Raw genomic sequence first — 22760 nt, 5'->3', positions numbered from 1 at the left:
TCTTTGCAGATGATGCTTAGCATTTAACAGGATCAGCCCCTTAGTGACTTGTATGGTGCCCATCACCTCAGACGCCTTGCCGCTTTTTAAATTATGCAACGCCCACCATATGTAATTAGCCAAGTAAGCTGCTTTCACCTAACCTCAAATGTTTGTAATGCTTATAATCCCAGCTAGGTGTCTGTATAAAGGAGCTCGTTGTTAAGGGCAGAAGAGAGAAATATTCTTCTATAAGAAAATTAGGGAGTTGACAGAAATGTAAAGCTAAAGATTTGCAAGATTGCCTTTTTTTTGCCAAATATTTTGAGGCTTTGGGGTTGTTTTTAGAGATCCCAGTGTTTAAACTTAGTTATTCAGCAGGTGGTCTGGCAGTAGCTGTACATGATAAAGCAGCTCGCCCATGGCAAGTCCTGTCCCCAGTAAGCTATCAGTATCTTAGCTTGCTTTGTTTTCTTTCCAGGCCTCTCTTATTCCTGTTTTAGCAAATGTAACACCAGCATCAAGTCCCTTCCTGGGATGAAAGTCTGTGAGTTCATCAGCCAAGATGGAGCTTCAGTTTGATTTGCTTTCTCTCTTGGAAAAGCTGAACGTTTGGATGCTTTTGGTGGTTCTGGTCATGGTTCTTTTAATTATTGACCTTGTGAAAAAGAGACGACCCAGGAATTTCCCTCCAGGGCCACAGCTCTTTCCTCTTGTGGGAACCTTTGTGGACTTTAAGCAGCCTCTCCATCTTGCACTGCAGAAGGTAAGAGGTCCATGGACATTTCTCCTACTAACAATATTTTACCTCTTCAGTGACTTGTCACCAAACCTGCAAAGCAAAGGGTAGCCTCTGAAGAACTGGCTGTATAATAACCACATATGATAGACAACCCTTCTTGATTTTATCTCTTACTATGACCTCCTCTTCCATGGGAGTAGGAAGGTCCAATGGGAAAGAAACCTATAATGGTGGAAGACCTACATGTTCCTCCTCTTTCTTTCCCTCTGACCATGATCATTTTCTGCTGGCACCAAGGGAGGCTTTGGAGGGGCTGGGCCAGGCTGAGGGACAGACGGCAAGTGCTGTGTGAGAAATGAACTGTTTGGACTGTGAAGATCACCACTGGAAACTGTCTTGTCATTGTCTTTGCTCAGAGGCCTACGATTTGCCCCATTACATCTGAAAGAAACATTTAAGACCCTGAGTTAATCATCCCCGTGGTGTCTTCTGTGTCTCAGAAAGAGGCAGTGATTGCTCTGAAAAGGTTTCCAGAGCTTTGACTCCCACGAAAGCCAACAAAGATATATTTTATACGTGCTGAGTATGCTTCTCTGAAAAAGTGGAAGGAAAAGTTATGACTCGCTGGTTGCAAATATCCTGTCTGGTGACTTTATCTCTTGCTTTTACTTAGCAGGCTGATGACAGTCTGTCTGCCCTGGGTTTTCACAGGCCACTAGCACAGGTGTCCCCTAGGGGAACCCTTGGAGAAGACTGAGGCAGTGTGCTCAGGATGTTTTGTCAATAGACATGATTATTTTTATGAATAAAATTAATCACATTCATTTACATGCACACAGTGACTGACACCCATTTGGCCCCAGACTGGTTTCGCGAGTCACCACAGCAGTTCAGGGTGACCACAAGTGTCCTTTCATACAGATTCATACTAAGAGGATGGTCTGAGCTCCTTGGCAGAATGGGGCCTGAGAGATGATACGATTGCCCTTTGCTCTTCTACATCAGGGATTTGAATGTTGCACAGCAGACAATAAAGCTAGCAAAGTCCATGCAAGCAAAATGGCTATAATTTGGCCATAAACACATTCAGGCTTAAAATTAGAAGTAGGTTTCTAGCCACCAGCAGTTGGACCCACTTTCTAAATAGAGTAGCTGGAGCAAGAAACCTTAGACACAAAGTTGAGGAAAGGGAATATTTGTTGTGCTTTACCCTCAACAGCAAGAACCTGGGCATGGTGACCCAGGCAGTGCCTTCAGCTCTTGCACCCTTCCTGTGAAGAAGAGGGGTGGAGAAGATGCCCATCAGTTACAAAGCAAGTAATGTCCCTGTTACAAGCTAAATTCATGCAACCACCTGGTGAAATGCAGGTCATACCTGCTAACAAATATAAGAAAACCATCTCTCCCACATTGCAGCTTTCCCACACTACAGCATTTTTTATGCTGTCTCCAGCCTTCACGGAATAGTTTAGATTTGATGGGGCCTGCGGACTTGGGTTTTTCTTAAGTCCTCTTGCTCCAAGCAGGACTAAATTCATAGTTAGATACGATTGCTCAAGGTCCTGTCCAGGTGAGTTTTGAAAATCTCCACTTTCTTGCTCTCAGAGGGTGATAAACTCTCTTTCAGCTTACTGGTCGGTACGGGAACATCTTCAGTGTGCAGTTTGGAAGTCTGACTTTTGTGGTAGTCAACGGGTATCAGATGGTGAGAGAAGCACTTGTCCACCAGGCTGAAATATTTGCAGATCGTCCAAATATTCCACTCCTCCAAGAAATATTTAGAGGCTTTGGTAAGCATAGCCACCAGGATTTTTGTACAAATTTTTCATCTATTTCCAATGATAACAAATAGAGTGAAAGAAACAGGTTGAATTCAACCCTTGCTAACTGCACCCATAAAAGCTTGCACAGAGGAAGGCAAGAACTGAATTCAGTCTAATAATCTCACAGGTGTACATTTTAATCTCTCTGGGATTTAGGGATAATTATGGGATTAAAGTCAGATCTTGATGAAAGAGGAGAAATAAACACAAACTACCCAGCAATCAATACACTTGAAGAGTTTTCCCCTTGTTTTTAATTTCTCTTTTACTTTTTCTCCCCTGGTTGCATATATCTCCAGAGATGGGGTATGGTGCTCTTGCCTGCAGCTCTGCCAACAGCGTGATAGTACTTATAGTATTTTGACTTACACCTTTTTTTTCCCACGCAAAGTGACAAAGTAGCAGATTAAAGCAAATCCATAAAGCCAGATATTTAGCATAAGCCAATTACTCTTGAATTTTAATTCCCAGGCAAATCTATTGCTTTTCCACGTCTGTGGGGTTTGTTTGCCTAGATTTGGGGTTTTTGTTCAAGATGAATGGCCATTTCTGAATCCTATTGCTCATACGTGACACAGAGCAAGGTTTGTTTGCTTGTTTTTTCTACCTACAGGGCTCATATCATCAAATGGGCATATATGGAGGGAACAGAGAAAGTTTGCTTCAGCAACACTGAAAAGCATTGCTGTAAGTTTTGAGGAAAAAGTGCAAGAGGAGAGCCGGTACCTTGTGGAGACGATTGAGGAGGAGAAAGGTGGGCGGTTTAGGTACAGTACCGCGCCCAAAGCTTTTGGCCCAATGAACAATGAGAAGTAAAACTTACTCTGAAGCAGCTCCTAACATGCAAAACGTTTCTTCAATAGCTCGAATCTCTATCTTACACTTCCAGACTGTGCCTTTTAGCACTTATTTTAGATCTCGGTCCTAGTATTTTACTTCTTTCTTATTAATATTAAGCAAATATATACTAGGTGTTTATTAAAACTTGCATGTTTGTATGGCTAAGAAAGTCTCTCTTGTATTCTGCGAAGGAATAAATGCAGCTCTCCTGCTATCAGGCATGTACACTCAGAGGCTTAGTTAACCTCTGCTTGTCCTTGGTTTTGCAAAGTATTTTAAAACTTGTTTAGTCAGGCTTTCCTTTTGTATCGAGCACAGATGAAGCATGTGCCTTGCTCTTTTATGGTCCAGCTTTTAAGAACTGCCAGAGGGATATTAGTAAGAATAATTTGTATGTTAGTACATGGGTGATGTTGCACTTCAGCTTTAAATAGAAGCAGATGGGGTTTAGCTAATTCTATGGAGCTATATATAGTAAACAAGAAAGATTAAATAGGAATTGTGAAATTATATACTGAACTTGCTCCATTTTAATTGCTGTTGCACTGAACAGGCCAAATACTTCATGTTGCCAATTGATTATAGTTCTTTACAGTCCTAATCAATAAACTAATTAAGCTGCTGGTTTGGACTTTTCTTCCCATTAGTAATGACAAATAGTGATCATGTCCATCACTCCAATATCTGAGCACCAGCCCAGTTTAATTACTGAGAGATCAGCAGTCCTGTGCAGAGTGCCTTGCATTTCAAAGTGATGCTCTCCAGTGTACTGACAGCAGCTCAGGGCTGGACTGGATTCGTTACCTCTATTAGTCTCTCATGTCATGGCAAGTAACTCTCCAGGCTACCTAAACATGCCTTAGGAGATGATAGGCTTTGCTCAATAGCTGTCCCAAGGAATGCAGTTGTGACAAATGTCATGTCACACTTTGATCTTATAGAGGCTGAATGTGCATCACGTCTGCAGGCCATATGAGCTATTGCTGGATTTTACAGGTGTGTGCAGAGACTTGCAGTCCTCTTCCTTTCCCCTCACTCCTCCATCTCACTTGATTTCTTTGTGGTGGAGAGTTAAAGGCCAGTGCAATAGTATTTTTGCAGTGTGGTTAGTCCTGAGCTCCCTATCCCCGACTAAGCCTTGAGGGGCCCTTCCCTGGTGTTTAAGATTGGCACCAAAAGCCTGTTGGAGCATGCAGACCTGACAGCCGTAGTGTGGCAGGCTCCTGGTTGTTTTCCCTGGAAAATGGTTCAAACCCTGCTTTGGCAGCTCTGTGCTAACGTCGATGCATGCCAGCAGCCTGGGCTGGAGACAGGAGGGGATGTCCTCAGAGAGAAGATGTGGTGGCTCACAATGCTCAATCCTCTAGAAGGATGCTGGAGGTGGTGGGCACTTCAGGATATGGGGTGAAGCCTTAGCATCACCACGGGTAAAATGTAGACGAGGTCTCACCCCAACTTCACAACTGTTGATCTTGTAGAGAATGTGATTTAGACTGAGACTTCAAAGAAAACAAGAAAGCTATCTTTCACTTTGTTTCCTCCAGGGCAACCATTTGACCCTCATTACAAAATTAATAGTGCTGTTTCAAACATCATCTGTTCCATAACTTTTGGGAACCGCTTCGAGTACCATGACAACCATTTCCAGGAGTTGCTGCACTCGCTGGCTGAAACGCTGCTGCTTATTGGAAGTTTCTGGGGCCAGGTAAAGCCAGTTGGATGCTTTTCTAGCTTCAGCTGCATCTAAGTACTCAGAAACTGGAGTTTCTAAGGCACTGATGTAATTTGCTTTTCCCTGTAGAAAAAGAGTCATGTTATAAGGGAAATGACGACAAGTATTGTTTTATGTTAGACTGGGTTTATATACAAAAGCCATCAGGAAAGCAAGGAAGCAAGTTAAAATTACTGAGGCACATGGAGAAAAAAATGCTACAGGATTATAAAACCGATCTTATGCGTGACATAACCAAAGAAGAATGGAAAAACTTTAAAAATACTTATGTTTCTACAAAAAGAAGAGCCAATTAGTAGCACTCTCTGAAAATTTGCCCACCCCTTTCCCAAACAGTTTCTCAAATAACCTTTATTTACAATAAAACTGTCTGAGAGTCCAGATTTATAACCAACATAGGTGGATTTGGGGACATAGCTTCTGCATGGCCGCACACCATGGATCAGATCTGATCTCTGCCCCCTTCTTGGACCCCAGCACTAAGGGGCTCCTCTGCATCCACACTGATTTCTGACTCCAGCAGCTACCTTATATTAGGTGACAGCTTTGGCCACCCAATATTAGAGAACTTTATCAGGAGAAAACCTCTGGCCACTTCTTATCTTGTTTGTATTTGTTTACACCTGTGTAACTAAATTGACCTTTGTAGAAAAACTGCTGGTTTTTCCTGGTAGCAAGTGGAGCTAATAAATTGTACTATCATCTCAACTATGATACCCGCTCTTTTTTATGCTCAAGAAATGTTCTTTTGTTCTGTTTGATTTCTCACCAGTTGTATAATGCTTTTCCTTTGGTGATGAGATGGCTGCCAGGACCCTTTAGGAAAATCTTTGGGCACTGGGAGAAACTTCAATATTTCATGAAAGGTGTGATCGCAAAGCACAAGGAGGATTTGGACCAGTCCGAAGCAGGAGATTATATTGACTGTTATCTGAAGGAAATACAAAAGGTAAGAGGGAAATACATAAAAGCCACCTAAAGCTTAACCGATAAAATGAGCAGACAAGACTCAAGGCTGTTTTGTCAGAGGAGCTCTTGCCTCCTGCGTTGCCTTCTCCTGCCTACCTCTTCCACGTCAAACTTTTAGCAACAGCAGGAGCCTGATCACTTTGAAAACACACAGATTTTTATTCATTTGAAAGTATTTACGCTTTGTCTTCTTCCATTTTTCAGTCTGTCACAAGGCGTAGGAGGACTCTCAGAGAACGTGTTCACATTTCTATGAGAGTTCTCAGGCCTGTGTTTGCTGTTGTGAAACTTCATATTTAAAAAATGCTACCTGCTTTCAAGAGTTACTCCATGGCAAGCAGGGTGTCTTTCAAAGCAGTCTGTAGGGCTTGAAATTCTATGAAAGTAAGGGGTAGAAATTTCCAAGTCCAGAGGTGGTGGATAAAAAAAACTGAGCAGGACTTAAATTATGTGCAGGTGGTTTTGGATTGGGGTTTTTAAAGCATCACCTCCATAATAAGAGTTTTCATTGCCATGTTTTTTCCCCCAAGTTTAAGGGTAACACCAGCTCACATTTCCATGAAGAAAACCTGCTGTGCACCACCCTGGACCTCTTCTTAACCGGGACTGAGACAACGGCGACTGCCATCCGCTGGGCTCTGCTCTACATGACTGCGTACCCCCACATTCAGGGTAGGGCCACTGATGAGTCCTTCGTTTAGCCCAAAACTAGATAAGTGAAACTCAGAAAACAGAGTTATTTTCAGCTCTACCACGTGTTGTACTTTTTTTTTTTTTCTTTCTGTAGAGAAAGTGCAGCTCGAAATCGATACGGTGATCGGCCAGTCCCGTCAGCCCATGATGGCCGACAAGGAGAACATGCCATACACCAGCGCAGTGCTCAGCGAGGTCCTGCGAATGGGCAACATTGTGCCACTGGGGGTGCCCAGGATGTCCACCAGCGACACCACCCTGGCCGGCTTCCACCTGCCCAAAGTACGTGGAGACCACCAGCTTTTCCCTCATCCCACCAGAGCTGGGTCTTCATGGCCCAAGTTCCGAATCTCACCTGGAGGGGAACCAACCAGCAGGATCTTGTGGAGATATCACAGTTGGATAGAAGATACAAACCCACCTGACAGGCGCTGTAAGGTTGTTATAGGTCTCACTTCCTTATGGAGGAGAATTGTAAGATCCTATGGTGTTGGTCATAATTTTAAATTTTAAAAGGTTTACCCCTTAAATGTTATAAAAGATGCCCTCTAGGCATTATGGGAATAGAGGGCCAAGAAACATAGGAAAGCAAAAGTTTGGGTTTGTTAATTCCACAGAGTATTAAAAATCATCTATTAACATTAGCACTTGATAAAAGCCAGGTAATAGGTATTGATGAGTATACACTGTTCTGCAATTATGAATGCAAATATGAGATTTAGCTATAAAGAGTCTCTTTCATGTCTATGACTGGTTGTGTCAAGGGAAATTAAAAATAAAAAATCTAGGCATTCTGCTCCACACTGATTAGAATATTTTTCTTTTTCTGATAGAGGATGTGGAGGCAAACCAGATCAGGTTTTTTTTTTTAAAAAAAAAAGCACAATAAAGTAGATCAATTGAAAATTATTTGGTTAATTTTTTTTAAATTCCTATGGTAACAAAATTCGCACAGTTTATCAATTTAAAGTTGGTTTATATTAACATCACAAGTGACAGCAGCACAAGGTACAGATCAACACTATGGTGATATATAGAGGCATGCAGAAGTGAACAATCCTGTAGGCTTTCACCCTCATTTAATTACATAGCTTAGGAAAAAACATTTTGCCCTTAAAAAAAAATGCAGTTAATATTGTGTGTGGAACAGAGCTAATAATAAACTAGTCTGACAACCCGTCAGCTCTTCTCCATCACATAGTCACCCATTTTCTCCACCTCTTGCAGGGCACCACTCTGATGACCAGCCTGACTTCGATAATGTTTGACAAAAATGTGTGGGAGACGCCAGACACCTTTAATCCTGAACATTTCCTGGAAAACGGCCAGTACAGGAGGCGGGAGGCTTTTCTGCCCTTCTCTGCAGGTAGGATGATGGATGGGGAGATGGTTTTCCTTTTTACAATGCTTTTTATTTTCCCCAAGACACCCCCTCCAAAGTAGAGGATACTGCTCCTTGTCCAGCTTTCAGCCCATCCCCACAGTGAAAATCCCAGTAACAGTTAATACTGACTGCTCAGAGCAGGAGGGAACTCAATTTGTTATCACAGGATGAAAAAAAATAAGGTTTTTTCCTCTTGCACAAGCTGTGTAAATGGTTTTTTTTCACTGAGTTTCCCCTCTTTGCTTATCCAAACAGCCATCACATTTTGCTCAGCAGTAAACTTCTGGGGAAGGTTTCTGCAAAATGTGTGGGTGAACATTGCCACCTAACCTTTCAAGGAAGAAAAGCTCCTGCAGGCTGTGCAAGGCAGCGTGTGCGAGAGGAGCCTGAGAGGTGGCTGAAGCTCAGTCAGGACTTGGTGGGGTTATTTTTGCTCCTTTTCCAGGCAAGCGGGCTTGTCCCGGGGAGCAGCTCGCCAGGACGGAGCTCTTCATCTTCTTCACAGCCCTCCTGCAGAAGTTCACCTTCCGGGCACCGGCAGCTGCCACGCCGACCTTCGCCTTCACACTCAGCCTCACGCGGTGCCCCAAGCCCTTCCAGATCTGTGCGCTCCCTCGTGACTGAGGCCAGCGTGGGGCTGCCCCATGCCCCCCCCAACTTCAGTCCTCCGCAAGCCAGAAAGTGTCCCTTCTCCCATCCACCTCATATATTTTGGGCTGAAATGATGGGCCATGGTTGTCTAACACCCACCAACATGCAGTGGGAAGGACAGGAGGGACACACCCTGCACACTGCAACAACCCTTACGGCTCTTCCCTTCACCTCCTGCCTCCTCCCGTCCATCAATTTGACAAAATGAATGAATTTAAAAGCCTTATTACTTAATTTCCGCTGTTAGCAACTCCCAGGAAGGTGTCTACCAGCTGCAAAAACCTTGGGCACAGTTTGGTCCACATTGTTTCTTCCACAGAGGATATGTCCACCACCCAGAAACCATTTAACAACCCCTAAATCCCAATGCTGCAACACCCCAAATGGCCACAGGCTGCATTTTTGGAGGTGTCCCTGGTCAGTTGGGGCAGCTGGGCTAGGCTGTACAAGCTCTGGGTTCTTGCCTTAGCACTAATTTGGACTTCCAGGTGGCCACGTCCAACCCTGAGCCTCAGGCAGGCTTGGTCTCAGTGTGGTGTATGCTCCCTGCACCACCACATTGCTGCTTTGTGACAGAAATAGCTAAGTAAAGATCTTTGCAGCAGCAGCATGCTTTTTAATCTCATAAGCATACGGAAATTTTTATTAGGATGCTATGGGGTGGTAGAAGCAGCTCCTACCAAAAGCCAACCCAAGCGGGATGGCACAAGGAGCTGTGCTTCCAGCAGGTCTCAAATGGCTGTACAAAAATACAGTATTGCAGTTGTATGAGCAGGAAAGTTTTATCCAAAAAGGTTTGTGCTAGTAAAATACGAAATGGGAAAAAAAAGTTCCAAAAAAGTGGTTGCATAGAGTTGCTCAGGAGCAGTTTAACTGAAGCCCGACAGAATGAGAAGCAGCCGAGGGTGTCGGAAGGGTCATGCCCACAGTGGCTTGCCGCTGGCCGTCAAGAAGGAAATGTCACATGGAGGCTTTGCGGTTGGAAGTCACGAGCTCACTATTTCCCCTCTGTTTCTGGCAAAGATTTGTGGCCATGCACGACAGGCATGTCTATAGCATGGGGCCAAGGGGGTGGGTCAGACACATGGCACCTTCTGTGATGGAGACACTGCTCCTGCCCTTACTGGGGTCTCTTTGGAAAAGGAGTTAATTAAATATGCAACTTGTAGGGAATTTTTCCATCTATGTGAATGCTTAGAAATGCTGTCACCTGTTTGGAATATAGTCACAGCAAAGACTGGGGTTTTTCTCCTCTTTCTTTTTCTCCTCACCTTTCATAAGTGACTTTTCTATGGGCAGCCACGTAGAATATTGAAGAGTTAACAGGAAAAGAGGCTTAAATCAAGTTTCATTTCCACTGGCTTTAGCCTCTGTCTCTGGTCTCTGGCAATAACCGCCTTTGCTGCGTTACAAAGCAATCACTGTGCAGTGGCAGATTTATGCCACATGGGAGAGTCCTTTGCACATCACATCCCTGCCATGCCGGGCACACAGGGATTTTGTCAATGAGCTGTCCTTCTAACTGATCACTTTAATCCTATTGCACGTCTAATTAATGTTTAGCAGTTACAGGCTCCCGTGGTGGTTTTTTTCTTTCTAAAAGAGAAAACATAAAAGATCTGTGGTGTTTTTTTTTTTTTCACCTATGAAGTTTTCAAAGCCTTTCAGGGCTAAGCAATGGTTTCTCTCATTTTTTTTATGCACTGTGGTGTAGGTCTGACCTCTGCTATGTGACTACAGCTTGTATTACTTGCACTGGCTTAGCAAAAAATGTTGATCTCCTTCCTTCTTCCATTCAGACTTGACTTGCCCTGTTACTTTAGGGTTTCCTTCCCTGGTCATGGAGAGACAAAATGATTGAAGTCTTCTTCTTTTTCTTTTTTTTTTCCTAAATCAGTTGGGGGGGGAAAAAAAAAACCACAAACATTTTCAAATGTAATGATTCCATACAATAAAGGCAGGAGGCATGAATTTCTGGGTGGTTTTTTTTTTTTTTGAGTGGAACATGTCATGTGAGTAAAGGGGAACACCTGCATCTCCACAGGCTCATGCCTAAGTGTGCTTAAAAGCCAGAGGTAAAAAGAAAGAGAGTTTCTCCTCAAAAATAGTCTTTCCCCTTTAAGTTCCACCATAAAACAGTGATTTAACTTTCCAAGTTTATCAAGTGTAAAGGTTATGCAGCAGCTTTGGTCTTCTGCGTGTGGCGTTGCTCCAGTGGCGCTGTTGCTTCTCTGTGTCTTGTCTTCGGCACTGGACAACCCCAACAGCCACAACTGAGAAAACGAACCCAAATCGTCCCCCGGAGCATGAGGTGGCAGCTGACGACTGCAAACAGCCACAGGAGAGCCAGTGGTGCAATGGCAAATTGCTGCAAATGCCCCTGCTTCTTTCACAATAAAGCGCAATGCATACATCAAAATTCAATGTGGTGGATGCACATGATCAGCTACCTGTTTCAGAGCTGCTCTCAGATGGGAAAATTCAACACAGCCTGTTACCAGCTACCACCAAAGGGCCACAGCCTGAGAGCGGGGCATCTGCTTTGTTTTTTCAGCACATGCCCTAGTTTTGCAGGGCTTTGGGCACAGCTTCAGCACAGGCTACAGACTCAAAAGCCAAAGTAGGTGGGAAGAGATGGCTGGAGGGCTTGGGGCAGGGCCACCTTCATGGCTGGAGCAGGTTGCTCTTCTTGCACTTGTCCAGCGGTGATCAGAAACCGACAGTACTTAGAAACCAGTGCAGATCCTGGATGGCTGTTTGCTTCCAGCCCTCATCGCCCTGACGCACTGAAACCTCAACCCATGAGTCATGTGGTTTGTGAAAGGGTTTGTGCAACCTTATCTCAGATGCCCCTGTTGACCTGGGGCTTGGTCTGGGACTCTGTACCAGCAAACGAGTGTCTGCAAACGAGGAAAGCGCCAGGCGCTTGGAGCAGCTGAAGCCTCCCCGGCACTGTGAAGCTGACACTGGGACACAGCACGGTGAGGGTACCACGGGGAGGAGAGAGATGGGCTCATGCAGAGCTGTGGGCTCATGGGAATGGCACGGAGAGGCTGCCAGAAGGTTTAATCCCAGCCCCACAAAGCTCATTTCTGTCCTTTAGACAAGGACACATATCACTGGGCTTTTGTAAAGCAACGGTGGGAGGGGAAAGGGGGAGCTGGGAGTGTTTTGGCTGGTGTTTGGGGTTTTTTTAAATGAGATCAGAGGAAATGCTTGGATTTAATCAAGAAGGGGCTTAATCAAACAGTCCCTGCTGAAACCTATCAAAGCAGGAGTCCAAATGCAGCCTCCAGGCCAGGTCAACAAAAGCCGTTGCGTGTTGTCTTGTGTTTGCACCCTCAGCTGCGCCAGCACGTTGCCCATCTCCTCCTGTCCCTGGGGGGTTCGGTGGTTCCCTCTGAGCTCGACCTGACCTGACCTGCTGTGAGACACGTCCCTGCAGAACCCCACCATTCACCCATGCTGCGCTTCCTCTGGGACAGCATCTCCTTCCAGATGCTCCTCATCTTCTTCATTGTCTTCCTGCTCGTTGCTGACTACATGAAACGCAGAAAACCGAAGCACTTCCCTCCCAGCCCCTTCTCTCTCCCCTTCGTGGGGCACATCCATCTGATGAACTTCACTGATCCACACATCACGGTGCAGAAGGTACAGAGGTGGTGGGCTCTGCGGGGAAGGGGACAGACAGGATTGCAGCACAAGGAAGGGGTTAACCCAAACCCCATGGCCCATGACCCTTGTGCAAACACCCTGTCTCCCCTCCTGCTCTCAGCTTCCCTTATTTTCACCTGTGTCCCCTGCCAGGACTGTTCCTGTCCCGACAGACACATTCATTGCAAATGAAACCCATTTTATTTACTTCCCCCTCCTCCCAGTATACTGAAAAGTATGGGAACATCTTCAGCATGCAGATGGGCAGCACATCATTTGTGTTCATAAATGGGCTGCGGATGATTAAGGAAGTTCTTGTAAACCAAGGGGAAAACTTCATGGATCGCCCTGACATTCCTGTTGACAGGGAGGTCTTCAGTAAAATGGGTGAGTTATCCCTCAAGACACGTATCTCAGCTGCAAGGTCAAAGTGTCGACCTTGCAGAGGTCCAAGGCAGCTGGAGATAAGGCAGAGCCCTGGAGATTTTTCTCCTCGGTGGATGGATCTGCCTTGGCTCACAGTGTGGTATTTCTGCAAGGACTGGTCTCCTCCAATGGGCACTTGTGGAAGCAGCAGAGAAGGTTCACCTTGACCACCCTCCGAAACTTCGGCCTGGGTAAGAGGAGCCTGGAGGAGCGCATCCAGGAGGAGTGCCAATGCCTTGTGGATGTGATTGGGGAAGAGCAGGGTGAGTGCCACGGCTCTCATAAGATATGCTGAAGGCAGGAACCAATATGGCCCATTATAATTTCATCCATGATTCACCGCATGCTGAAAAATACCTCACCTTGCAAGCGATGCTAGCACCCTGCCAGCTTCCCAGTTCCCTTTTAACTTCAAACTGACTGGTGAATGTAGCTAGGTAACACCCAAAGCTTTATTCATTCAGCATATTCACCTTCAGCCTACTGCTGTCTTGGAGGTCTCTGGAAAACCCCATGTGTGTGTAAATACTGATGTTTCCAATTAATTCAAATTACATCTGCTCTCCTGCAGACCTTGTTTTCCAAAGTAAACAAACATCTCCATAGTCTGGTTGAATGGGGACCGCTGGGGCTGTCCAACCAAGCTTGGTCAGCTCATGGGGAACATGAGGGGTCCTGGGAGAGCAGTGACACAGGAGGGTGCCCATCATCAGAGGCCACGCATTTCACTTGTATTTGTTGAATATTGTGTTTCTGACAACTGTGTTTTTTTCTTTTCTGTGAAGACTGGAAAAGAATTGACCATTCATTTTCCTTCTCTAGGGAATCCTTTCAACCCTCACTTGAAGATCAGTAACGCCGTTTCAAACATCATCTGCTCCATCACCTTTGGCAATCGATTTGAATACCATGATGAGGACTTCCAAAAAATGCTGCAACTAATGGATGACACGGTTAAGCTCCATGCAACCGTCATGAGCCAGGTACAGCCCTCCTGCCACCAACACAGATGGTGCACTTCTCTGCAGGGCCATTGTTTCTTCTATGGAGTCAACCTCAAAACGCATGGCATTTTCATCACCAAACTTTGTTGTCATTCCCTATTCCTTTGCACAGAGTAGATTTGCCTGTAATTTCTTTCTGCCTTATTTTCAAGCTGTGTGATGCTCATGTTGCTCTCTTACCCAACATCTCCCCTGCCCATTGACTGCCAACCCGCCTGCTGTAAGGCCCGGTAATGCACAAGTCACTCCGTAAGAGGAATGCCAAACCCTTGTAATGCTCTTTTGGAGCTGAGCTATTTCCACCAACTCCAGCAATTTAGTAAGCGTGGCATTGCAGGCTCCTCAAGTTTTGATAACAGAGGAGTTTTTTTCAGTCCTTTATTCATTTTTCTTTCTCCTTTTGTGTCCAAAGCTGTACAACTCTTTCCCAGCTATAATAAAGTTTTTCCCTGGATCACATCAAACCATTTTTAAAAACTGGAGGTTGTTGAAAAGATTTGTGAAAGAGAGGATTGACAAACACAAGGAGGACTGGAAGCCCTCGGAGAGCCGGGACTTCATCGACAGCTACCTGCAGGAGATAGCCAAGGTCAGCAATGCAGAGCAAACCCTTCTGCAGTAGGATTTAGAAATCAGGAGGGAAGAGAAACAAGTCCAAATTCTCCATCTGAGCTGCCCATGTGGCCATTTATGAACTTAAGCTGGACATCAGTTTCAGGGCACCCATCAGTGGGATAGAGATAGAGAGGGTTGGCAGCTTCTGCCATAATCCTTGGGGTTGACTTTAACTAAGCCTGGTGTCAGGGCAGCTCTCCCTGTTCGTGCGGCCCTAACACACCTTTCTATGAAGGACAATGGCGACGGCAGCTTCCACGAGGAAAACCTTGTGGCGTGTGTCCTCGATCTGCTGTTCGCCGGGACCGAGACTACTTCCACAACCATCCGCTGGGCTGTGCTGTATATGGTCCTGTATCCTGAAATTCAAGGTACAATTAGCAAACAGTCAGAGGTTTTCCTTGCCTTGTCAAGAGACAAATTGGGACTCCCACTGCCCTCACACAAAAGAGGTGCAAACAGTGGCAGGTGTCCCAGGTTGGTCCTTAAGAGACCCTCACAGCCACCACCTTGGGTTGGTCCAAGGGTTTTTTTTTCTTGGACCTTAGCTGATCCCTGCTCTTTCCCACCAGCCCGCGTGCAAGCTGAGATCGACACTGTTATTGGGCAGGCACGGCAGCCAGCCTTAGAGGACAGGAACAACATGCCCTACACCAACGCTGTCATCCACGAAGTGCAGAGGAAAAGCAACATCATCCCTTTCAATGTTCCAAGAATGACGACGAAGGACACCATCTTGGATGGCTTCCACATACCAAAGGTAATGCCACTCCTGAGCACTAAGACTTTAGCAAGAGCCTCCCAGTTCCCCAGGCACGATTTGCTAGATCAGATCTCTCCTGGCACAGATAGGAGGGGCTGAGCCACAGCGTCTCTACCCTGTCCAGAATTCACTCCTAGTAAACACGTATTTTTGATGTCCAAACAATGATCTCCAACACATTGAATGGTGCGAAGCGCTGCGGCACACCCCCTGAGCACAAAAATCGAGGAACAGATCCCATCTCACGCAGCTTTTACAGGAACTTTGGCCCAAGATTACAGCAGATAAAAATGATGCTGATGAGGAAAAACCATGGGTTTATAAATCATTGCACCTCTGAACAGACAAGAAGTAGAAAAACTAGCTGTGCAGGAGGGTGGTGGACAAACAATTGCAGCAGAATTTGGCTATGGATAGTCTTCATGGAGAGGAGACTGGAAGATAAAAACACCCCTCCTGCCGTCAGTGGCAGAGAAAGTGCAATTCATTTTCCTTTTTCTCCTCTTAGGGCACTGTTTTGCTCACAAATTTAACTTCTGTGATGTTTGACAAGAACGAGTGGGAAACACCCAACACTTTTAACCCTGAGCATTTCCTGAAGGACGGTCAGTTCTGGAAAAGGGAGTATTTTATGCCTTTTTCTATAGGTAAGATTTGGTGGATTTTGGTGCTTTGGTGCTGAGGCACTGGGATGGGGCTTCCAGCTGCATGGTGGAGACACAGGAAAACAGCGATAGAAAGGGCAGATGTTGGCTGCACCCTGGGAGGTGCCCCTCAAGCAGTGTTCATGTGCCCCCCTCCCCCCCCCCCAAGCACAGCAACCACACTCTGAGCCCTTTCTTGACTCTCTTCACATGCACAGAAGAGAGACGAGGATGAATAAAAGACCATAAAAATGCCAGAGACCCTAGAAATACCTTCACCAAGGCAAGAGCATCACTCTGTGCTCCTGCCACCACAGGGTACCCCATGCAACAGCTTCCCCAGGGACATTGCTTTTAGCATCCCTGTTTCCCGTATCAACATCACACACCTTCTCTGGTAGCTCTCTTTGGTGTAGCTCAAACCACCTCTCCCAGCATGGGCACATCCAGACCCTGCATGTCAGCACAGCTTATCCAAGCAGGGGAGGACACCACGTGTGTGCATATGGTTACACACATGTGCCCTCACAAGGTCATGCAATCTGGGGAGCAGCTCATGCTCTAACGCCAATGCTGTTATTGAGGAGCTCAGTTTAGGCTGCAAAATTCATCCTAGAAAGGGGGTAACATGCTGGACCATGGTCCTGAGGGAACGCAGAGGCTTTTTCACCAGCACAGGCTGAGGATGCCGTGGGTGGCTGTCTCCACAGGGAAGCGTGCCTGTCTGGGTGAGGTGCTGGCCCGCTCCGAGCTCTTCCTCTTCTTCACGTCTCTGCTCCAGAAATTCACCTTCCAGGCACCCCCAGACACCACGCTCAGCCTCCAGGCCAAGCTGGGCATCACAATGGCCCCAGAGCCCTACAGGATCTACGCGGTGCCTCGGTAGGGAAGTCTTGGCCACCATCCTCACAGCAAAAAAACCTTGGCAGGGATGCAGTGGTAACAACCGCCCAGCTCCAGGGAGAGGCTGGGCGGTTTGTTTGTTTCTGTTAAAGCAATTGCAAAATCATTTCTTTTACAAGCAAACCTCCCACTCTTATCACGTGAGAAAGGTGATCAGCCTGGGATCTGCCAGGGCGCTTTTAGGCTTGCCATATGGCACTGTAGATGAATGCGGGGCTTGGGGCTTTCCTAATTTTATGATGGATCACCACAGTGGCAAGAGAATGAACAATGCTTTAGAGACTGCAGTGTCCAGGCTGTGGAAGAGCAGTACCAGCCCATGTTATATAGCATTAATACAGGTATTAATTACCAACATTTTCTGATTTTGCTGTCCTTGACACAGTCTGTTAAAAAAAAAAAAAAAAGGCACTTTATAACCGTCTCTTTCTTGCGCATCAATAAATCCTTATGGAAACATTTTTGTCATGAATCATTCTGCAAAATGAAGACCAACACAGGCGATTTTCAGCACTGGCAGCAGCCCTCAGCCGTGCCCCACACTTTGGGGTCAGGGGGGTGGCAGGGGGCTATGAGCCCACCTGAGCAGAGGTAGCCGCACAGCGCCCAACCCATGTCGCTGTGGCATTGCTCTCTGTTAGCAGAGAGGTTGGCACTGCAATTGCGAAGGCAATTCTTATGAACTAATGAAAATAAATTATCCTGACAGTATGAGTAAAGCAGCAATGAAACCACCAAAGCCTGTGGCCAGGTCCTGGCGTGCCACAGCAAATAACAGTTTGACACCCACATGGAGAACAAGGAGTGCTCTCCATGCTGACATATTTCTCTATAAAATCTCTGTACTTGCTCTGGAAGTCATGGGTCCTGCCTCCTAGACTATGCTAAATCCTCCCAGTTTGCCTGCCCAGCATCTCAGAGCAGCCTGAGGGGCAGGAGCGGTGAGCTCCAGCAATACAGGATGTACAGCTTGGCCTGCTGAGCATGACAGTCTGATAAATAAAAGGGTCTCCTGGAAAATACGAGCAACAAATCACCATTATTTTAAACCATCACATGCAAGGTAAAACAGCTCCAAGTAACAGTCACACTGTGCGACCCCAGCAGAGACCCCAGGTGGCAGAAGCTGCAGCTCCCAGGAGCGGGACCAGGGCTGCCAGGCAGGAAAGCACAGCACAACATAGTGCCGATAACACACATCTCCAGCTCCTGCTCACCTGCTGAAGTGAGGAGAAAGCAATCTTTCCTTGTTCATTTTCAACATTTCCTGGAGTACTTTTTGCATGTTCCTCTAGGAAGTTTTCCCAGCATCTCTTCCAAGAATTAATTCATGTCCTGATGGAATTAAAAGCATCTTTTTTCATGCAAGCATTAATACCCAGGTGGGTTTTAAATCCTTTTATTTTAGCCTGCACAGAGGGGAGGCAGCAATGGAAGGGGAAAAAAAGGGCAGAAACACCCTGTGGCCCCACAGCTGCATGCTGAGGCCAAGCACTGCCATACAACATAAAGCAAACTTTATGGCAGGTGAACACGGCTTCTGGAAAGGCTCCTTTAAGGAGCCTGGGGGGAGGTTCTGACCCCTCCTCTGATTTCCTGTGCCAGGCACAGCTGGGTGGAAATAAGAGCTTGGCCTAAGATGCTGTTTCTGGCACTGGAGGCTCCTGTTTTGCAGATCCACAAGGTGGAGATGTGAGAACACATGGTGGGAACCAAACCAACCTCTTTACAAAACACGAGGGACTTGACCAAGAATTGGGATGAGACATCCCCAACCCCAGCTCACCACCCCTCCTCTCCCTGTGCCTGCTGCCCTCCTGACCTGCTCCTGGCAAGGGGCTCCCACATCTTCCTTTTGCAGCAGAAACAAGGAAGTTCATTCGACTTTCTAGACCTTACATTCATTCTTTTCCTTCCTTGGGAGAAGCAGAAGGGGAAGGCTGGAGGTGGGCTGCATGCCTGGAATTGTCTGGAAACTGGAGAGGGGAGCAGTGATGAGTGTCTGTTTTGGGCAGCTTTAGTCCCAAAGCACTTGCAGTTTGCAGGTGTCATCCTACTTTTTTTTTCCCCCCCCATTTCCTTTCCCAGGCTACTGCTATATCCAAAAGCTTCCTCCCTCTCCTCCCCAGGTCTCCGCTGGGTTAGTCGTACTCTGAACAAAAAGCACATTTCACAGGAGCATTTTGCACAGAAGCTCCTTGGATATTTTGTCCCCCTCCACTGAAATCATCTCCCATGCATGGCTGACCTCACCGCCTCCCCTTCTTTGTGCTCGGGGCTGTACTCCCACACCTCTCTTCCAGGGACAGCCCTCATCTAAACATACAAACCTTCTGCTGCAGCACCTGGCTCCTAAGGAGCTACCACAAAAGCCATAAGCAGGGTCACAGCAGTCTGCATTTCAGCATAACTTCTTGTGACCAAGGACACACCACCCGTCGCTCGCTCCTCTTGCACTCAGGAAGGCGGGGGTGGCTGCTGGTGCGTGTCCTGCAACAGCTCAGACACGGGCTGAAAACATCCTGCAGCTCCGCTCAGGCTTCCTGCACAGCGGAGAGCCTCTCTCCTTCTCCCTCAGCCACACACCTGCAGTTTTTGTTCTTTGGTGTCTGAAAATGCTTTTAAGTCCAGCCTGGGAAAGAAGGAAAAATGGTTCTTTTGTATCTGGCCATTCATCTCAGTGTCACTGGGATACTTCTGCCAGTGCAAAGGCCCTTCCCTGTTGAGGTACCACACAGCTCCCTGTCCTCACAGCCCAAGGCAGTACACAACAGTTACTCACTGATGTCAGGCTAGTCAGGCCAAGGATCATGGTTCAGAGAAACGGAAAACCAAGCTCTGTAGGAAAAACAGGTCTGAACCAGGGCCTCCAAAGGAAACTTGATAATCTTCACACTGGAAGGCTGAGCAGCTGCCTGCCCTCATTTCTGGGTTGAGGTTAGTGCTCAGGGAACAAGAAAGCCGTCAACGAGACTAAGAACTGGGCACACAAATAACCCCCAACGCAGACTGAAGAGGGAGTTCTCTTTTCCAGATAACGACAAACACAGTGATTGAGAAGCATGTACCTGTCCTCTGCCTCCTCTTAGGTGGGGCTGAGGAGAGTAGGCAGGGATCCTAACTTACTTCACTAGCAATTACCGAGGTCACTTGACAGCTAAACTTGTAGAGCATTTTAAAGGTCTTTTGACTTCATACGGTCACTTGCCCAGCTCCCAGGTGACTGTCAGCAGACCAAGCAGAGGTAACCAGCTTGGGGGGGAGCAGAACTGTAAGCGGGAATGAAAAGAGGAGGAGAAAGCAGCACATCTCTGACTTGCTGCTGTTACAGCACAACATACATACACTCGCTATACATACAGGTTACACATCCTGTGACATGACATTTTAGATGGTGTAATTAGAACAACAACGCAGACCCAGTTCATATGTTACCCCAAAGTATGAATGCTTACATCAGCTAGGGACCATTAAATACATTGCTTGGAATAAAGACACCAGAGAATTAATTTTAAAAATCTTTATGTGAATATAAAATAATTCTTTCCAAAGAAAAATAAAAACAAAAGTTTAAAAATTAGTGCAATTTTTCAAGTTCTATGCAACACAGTGTTTACATTTGTTTTAAACAGAAGATGTAGACACTGATACACTGAAAAATCTTAACTCTAGCTTGACTAGTGGGGGAAGGGAAAAAAAGAAAAAAGTTAAGAAAACTACTTTACTAGACATTACCAACTCTTAAACAATTGTTTTCATTTTCTATTTCCTAAATTATTTATGGCTACCTAAATAAAACATCAGTATTGCTTATATTACTCATTTCCAAATAAGTGTATACTGTAGAAAATAGAGTACCCATATACATATTTTTAATGAACAAAAAAGCAGTTAGGTGAAAATTTATTTTTAGTGAATGTTTCTTAATCCACTATAACACAATTGTTGCAAAAGAATCTTCTCAAAACTGCTGCCTGATCCACCTTGAGGAAAAGAACCTACTAGTCCAAAGTTTGTATTATTGCTACAAAACACTTCTCTTCCATAATGGTTATTCTTAACCTTATATAAAAAAATTGACAAATTATATGTCAATCCAAACATATTTTTATTTCTTTGGATCTATATTACCCGTTTTACTGGAAACTGGCTAAAGTTACTAATAATGCTGATTAAATTCAGCAACATTCAATGATTTCATCTCATAATTTGAATCTGTTCCTAACTGTGCTGTCTGGGCATGATACGAATTCATCTCGCAGCAGAGACAGGCAGCCTCTGTCTTCGCCCTGCCTCGGCAGTGGTGCACATTGCATCAAAGAACATTGTATTGACATTGTTCTGCTGCTACGTGCAACTCGGCTGTAACACAGCAGCGCTATTAGTAGCTTTTTTTGTTTGCCGTGAATGAAGTTAACGTTAAAATGATCCTTATTCCAACAATCCTTTCTGCACAGCCAGCTGAGCTGAAGTGAATACAACACCATGGCTTATAACAAATACTTATTTCTACAGATCGGTTCCTCATGCATAGGACATAACCCAAGTTTAACCAGTTATGAAACCACCACTCTTAAACAGGTTCTCAATCCCAAAGAAACGCTTACGTTATATTCACAGGCTTAACTCTAAACAGTTTGGAAGAGTCCCAAATAAGTAACATTTCATCTAAAACCTGAAAACCAGATTCATTTTTGGCAAGCCCAACACTATTGGGTACAACCTTGTCCTGAAAAAAGCTGATCCTTGTAGTTCCGTGTTTAAATTCTTCCATTGCTAGTCAGAAGACAAACTTCCAACTAAATGATAGGGAGGTTCTTGGTCATTTTTGGTCCCAGGTTCTGCAGTTTTGAGAAGTGTACAAAGACATTTGCTCCAAGTTTTTCACTATTCAGCACCCGATATGTCTACTGACACAGCTCTACTACTGTGAGAAGTACAACAAATGCATCAAGCCTACTAACTAGATGAGTATTTGAAAGACATCCATGAAAGTTTCCATGCTGTAAAGAACGAGGGTTAAGAGACCCATTCAACACCATTGGTGATAGTTTCACATTTCACTAGAACACACCAAAGTACCAGGCTTTAGAAATGTAGGCATCTTGCTAAGACTTAGCCTCCTGTTCCACTGCTCACCACCATCTCCCACACCACTAGCAGATTAAACAAGCAATCGTATCTTAAAAACACAAACCCCACTAATATCACTGCAGCAATAAAAGACCTCAAAACCCAAGAGGTAGTCTAAAGAAGCACAGAGTCCTTAAGAACACGCCCCGACGGACAAAACTGTCCGACGGCAGTTTGTCTGGCATATTCTCCACTCATACCATGTTTAGCATGAGATTGGCTTTTAAACAATGCCTTGTGTAGACAGAAGTTTCGAAAGAGGAAATCTCTGTGGAATGCCTAAACGTATAGCACTGCAAAACGGTCACCACAACTAAGAAGCAACGCTAAGTACTAACAATGAAGACTTCCCTTTTCTCTAGCATTACACACAATGCTCAATAAAGAATTTAAGATGCTGGGGAAGGAAGAAACCAGAGAACGAGCCACGCCGAGGGTCATGCAAAATGGAAGACTACTCAAATTTCACAATTCAAGACTTAAATTCTGCAAAGCTGAACCCTGCTCTCAAATCAAAGATGTCCTTAATGGTGTAGACAGACAACAAGGCCAGGCTGGATGGGGCTTTGAGCAACCTGCTCTAGTGGAAGGTGTCCCTGCCCATGGCAGGGGGGGTGGAACTAGATGATCTTTAAGGTCCCTTCCAACCCAAACCATTCTGTGATTCTATGATATGCTTTCACTCACGCACATGGTTGAGCTTCATATTAGATCAGACTGGTACAGCACCCTCAAATACTTAAAGTGTATTCACTTTATTTTAGGGCTGCTGTAAATTTATTTTATTTAACTGTGGGTATAATGA

General features: G+C 45.5%; 2 protein-coding genes across 3 annotated transcripts; both read left to right on the top strand.

Annotated features, from left to right (window-relative positions):
- Positions 1 to 544: 544 nt before the first annotated feature.
- LOC104353037 (cytochrome P450 2J2) lies at positions 545 to 8786 on the top strand. The gene is made up of 9 exons (XM_009959501.2): positions 545 to 745; positions 2349 to 2511; positions 3158 to 3298; positions 4929 to 5089; positions 5889 to 6065; positions 6616 to 6757; positions 6873 to 7060; positions 8006 to 8144; positions 8608 to 8786. The coding sequence occupies exons 1-9, from the start codon at positions 545 to 547 to the stop codon at positions 8784 to 8786; spliced, it is 1491 nt and encodes a 496-aa protein (XP_009957803.2).
- Positions 8787 to 12275: 3489 nt separating this feature from the next.
- On the top strand, positions 12276 to 16805 carry CYP2J2 (cytochrome P450 family 2 subfamily J member 2). Of its 2 annotated transcripts, none has more exons than XM_086462125.1 (9): positions 12276 to 12464; positions 12692 to 12854; positions 13007 to 13156; positions 13716 to 13876; positions 14310 to 14486; positions 14748 to 14883; positions 15085 to 15272; positions 15784 to 15922; positions 16630 to 16805. In XM_086462125.1, the coding sequence occupies exons 1-9, from the start codon at positions 12276 to 12278 to the stop codon at positions 16803 to 16805; spliced, it is 1479 nt and encodes a 492-aa protein (XP_086318251.1). The 2 variants fall into 2 exon arrangements, with proteins under 2 accessions (XP_086318251.1, XP_086318250.1); XM_086462124.1 differs by having other exon boundaries at positions 14736 to 14883.
- The last annotated feature ends 5955 nt before the right edge of the window (positions 16806 to 22760 follow it).

Source organism: Leptosomus discolor, chromosome 3 (genome assembly GCF_034619465.1).
Source record: "Leptosomus discolor isolate bLepDis1 chromosome 3, bLepDis1.hap2, whole genome shotgun sequence".
Classification (NCBI taxonomy): domain Eukaryota; kingdom Metazoa; phylum Chordata; class Aves; order Leptosomiformes; family Leptosomidae; genus Leptosomus; species Leptosomus discolor.
The sequence above is the reverse complement of the archived record's forward strand: the minus strand, read 5'-3'. Positions and strand labels throughout refer to the sequence as shown.

Bases quoted from the DNA above. Each gene is read 5' to 3' on its own strand.
- LOC104353037 (XM_009959501.2), top strand. From the start codon at position 545: ATGGAGCTTCAGTTTGATTTGCTTTCTCTCTTGGAAAAGCTGAACGTT. The intron at 3,299-4,928 runs GTGGGCGGTTTA...TGTTTCCTCCAG, and splicing joins GACGATTGAGGAGGAGAAAG to GGCAACCATTTGACCCTCAT. The intron at 6,066-6,615 runs GTAAGAGGGAAA...TTTTCCCCCAAG, and splicing joins ATCTGAAGGAAATACAAAAG to TTTAAGGGTAACACCAGCTC.
- CYP2J2 (XM_086462124.1), top strand. From the start codon at position 12,276: ATGCTGCGCTTCCTCTGGGACAGCATCTCCTTCCAGATGCTCCTCATC. The intron at 12,855-13,006 runs GTGAGTTATCCC...TATTTCTGCAAG, and splicing joins GGAGGTCTTCAGTAAAATGG to GACTGGTCTCCTCCAATGGG. The intron at 14,884-15,084 runs GTACAATTAGCA...CTTTCCCACCAG, and splicing joins CCTGTATCCTGAAATTCAAG to CCCGCGTGCAAGCTGAGATC.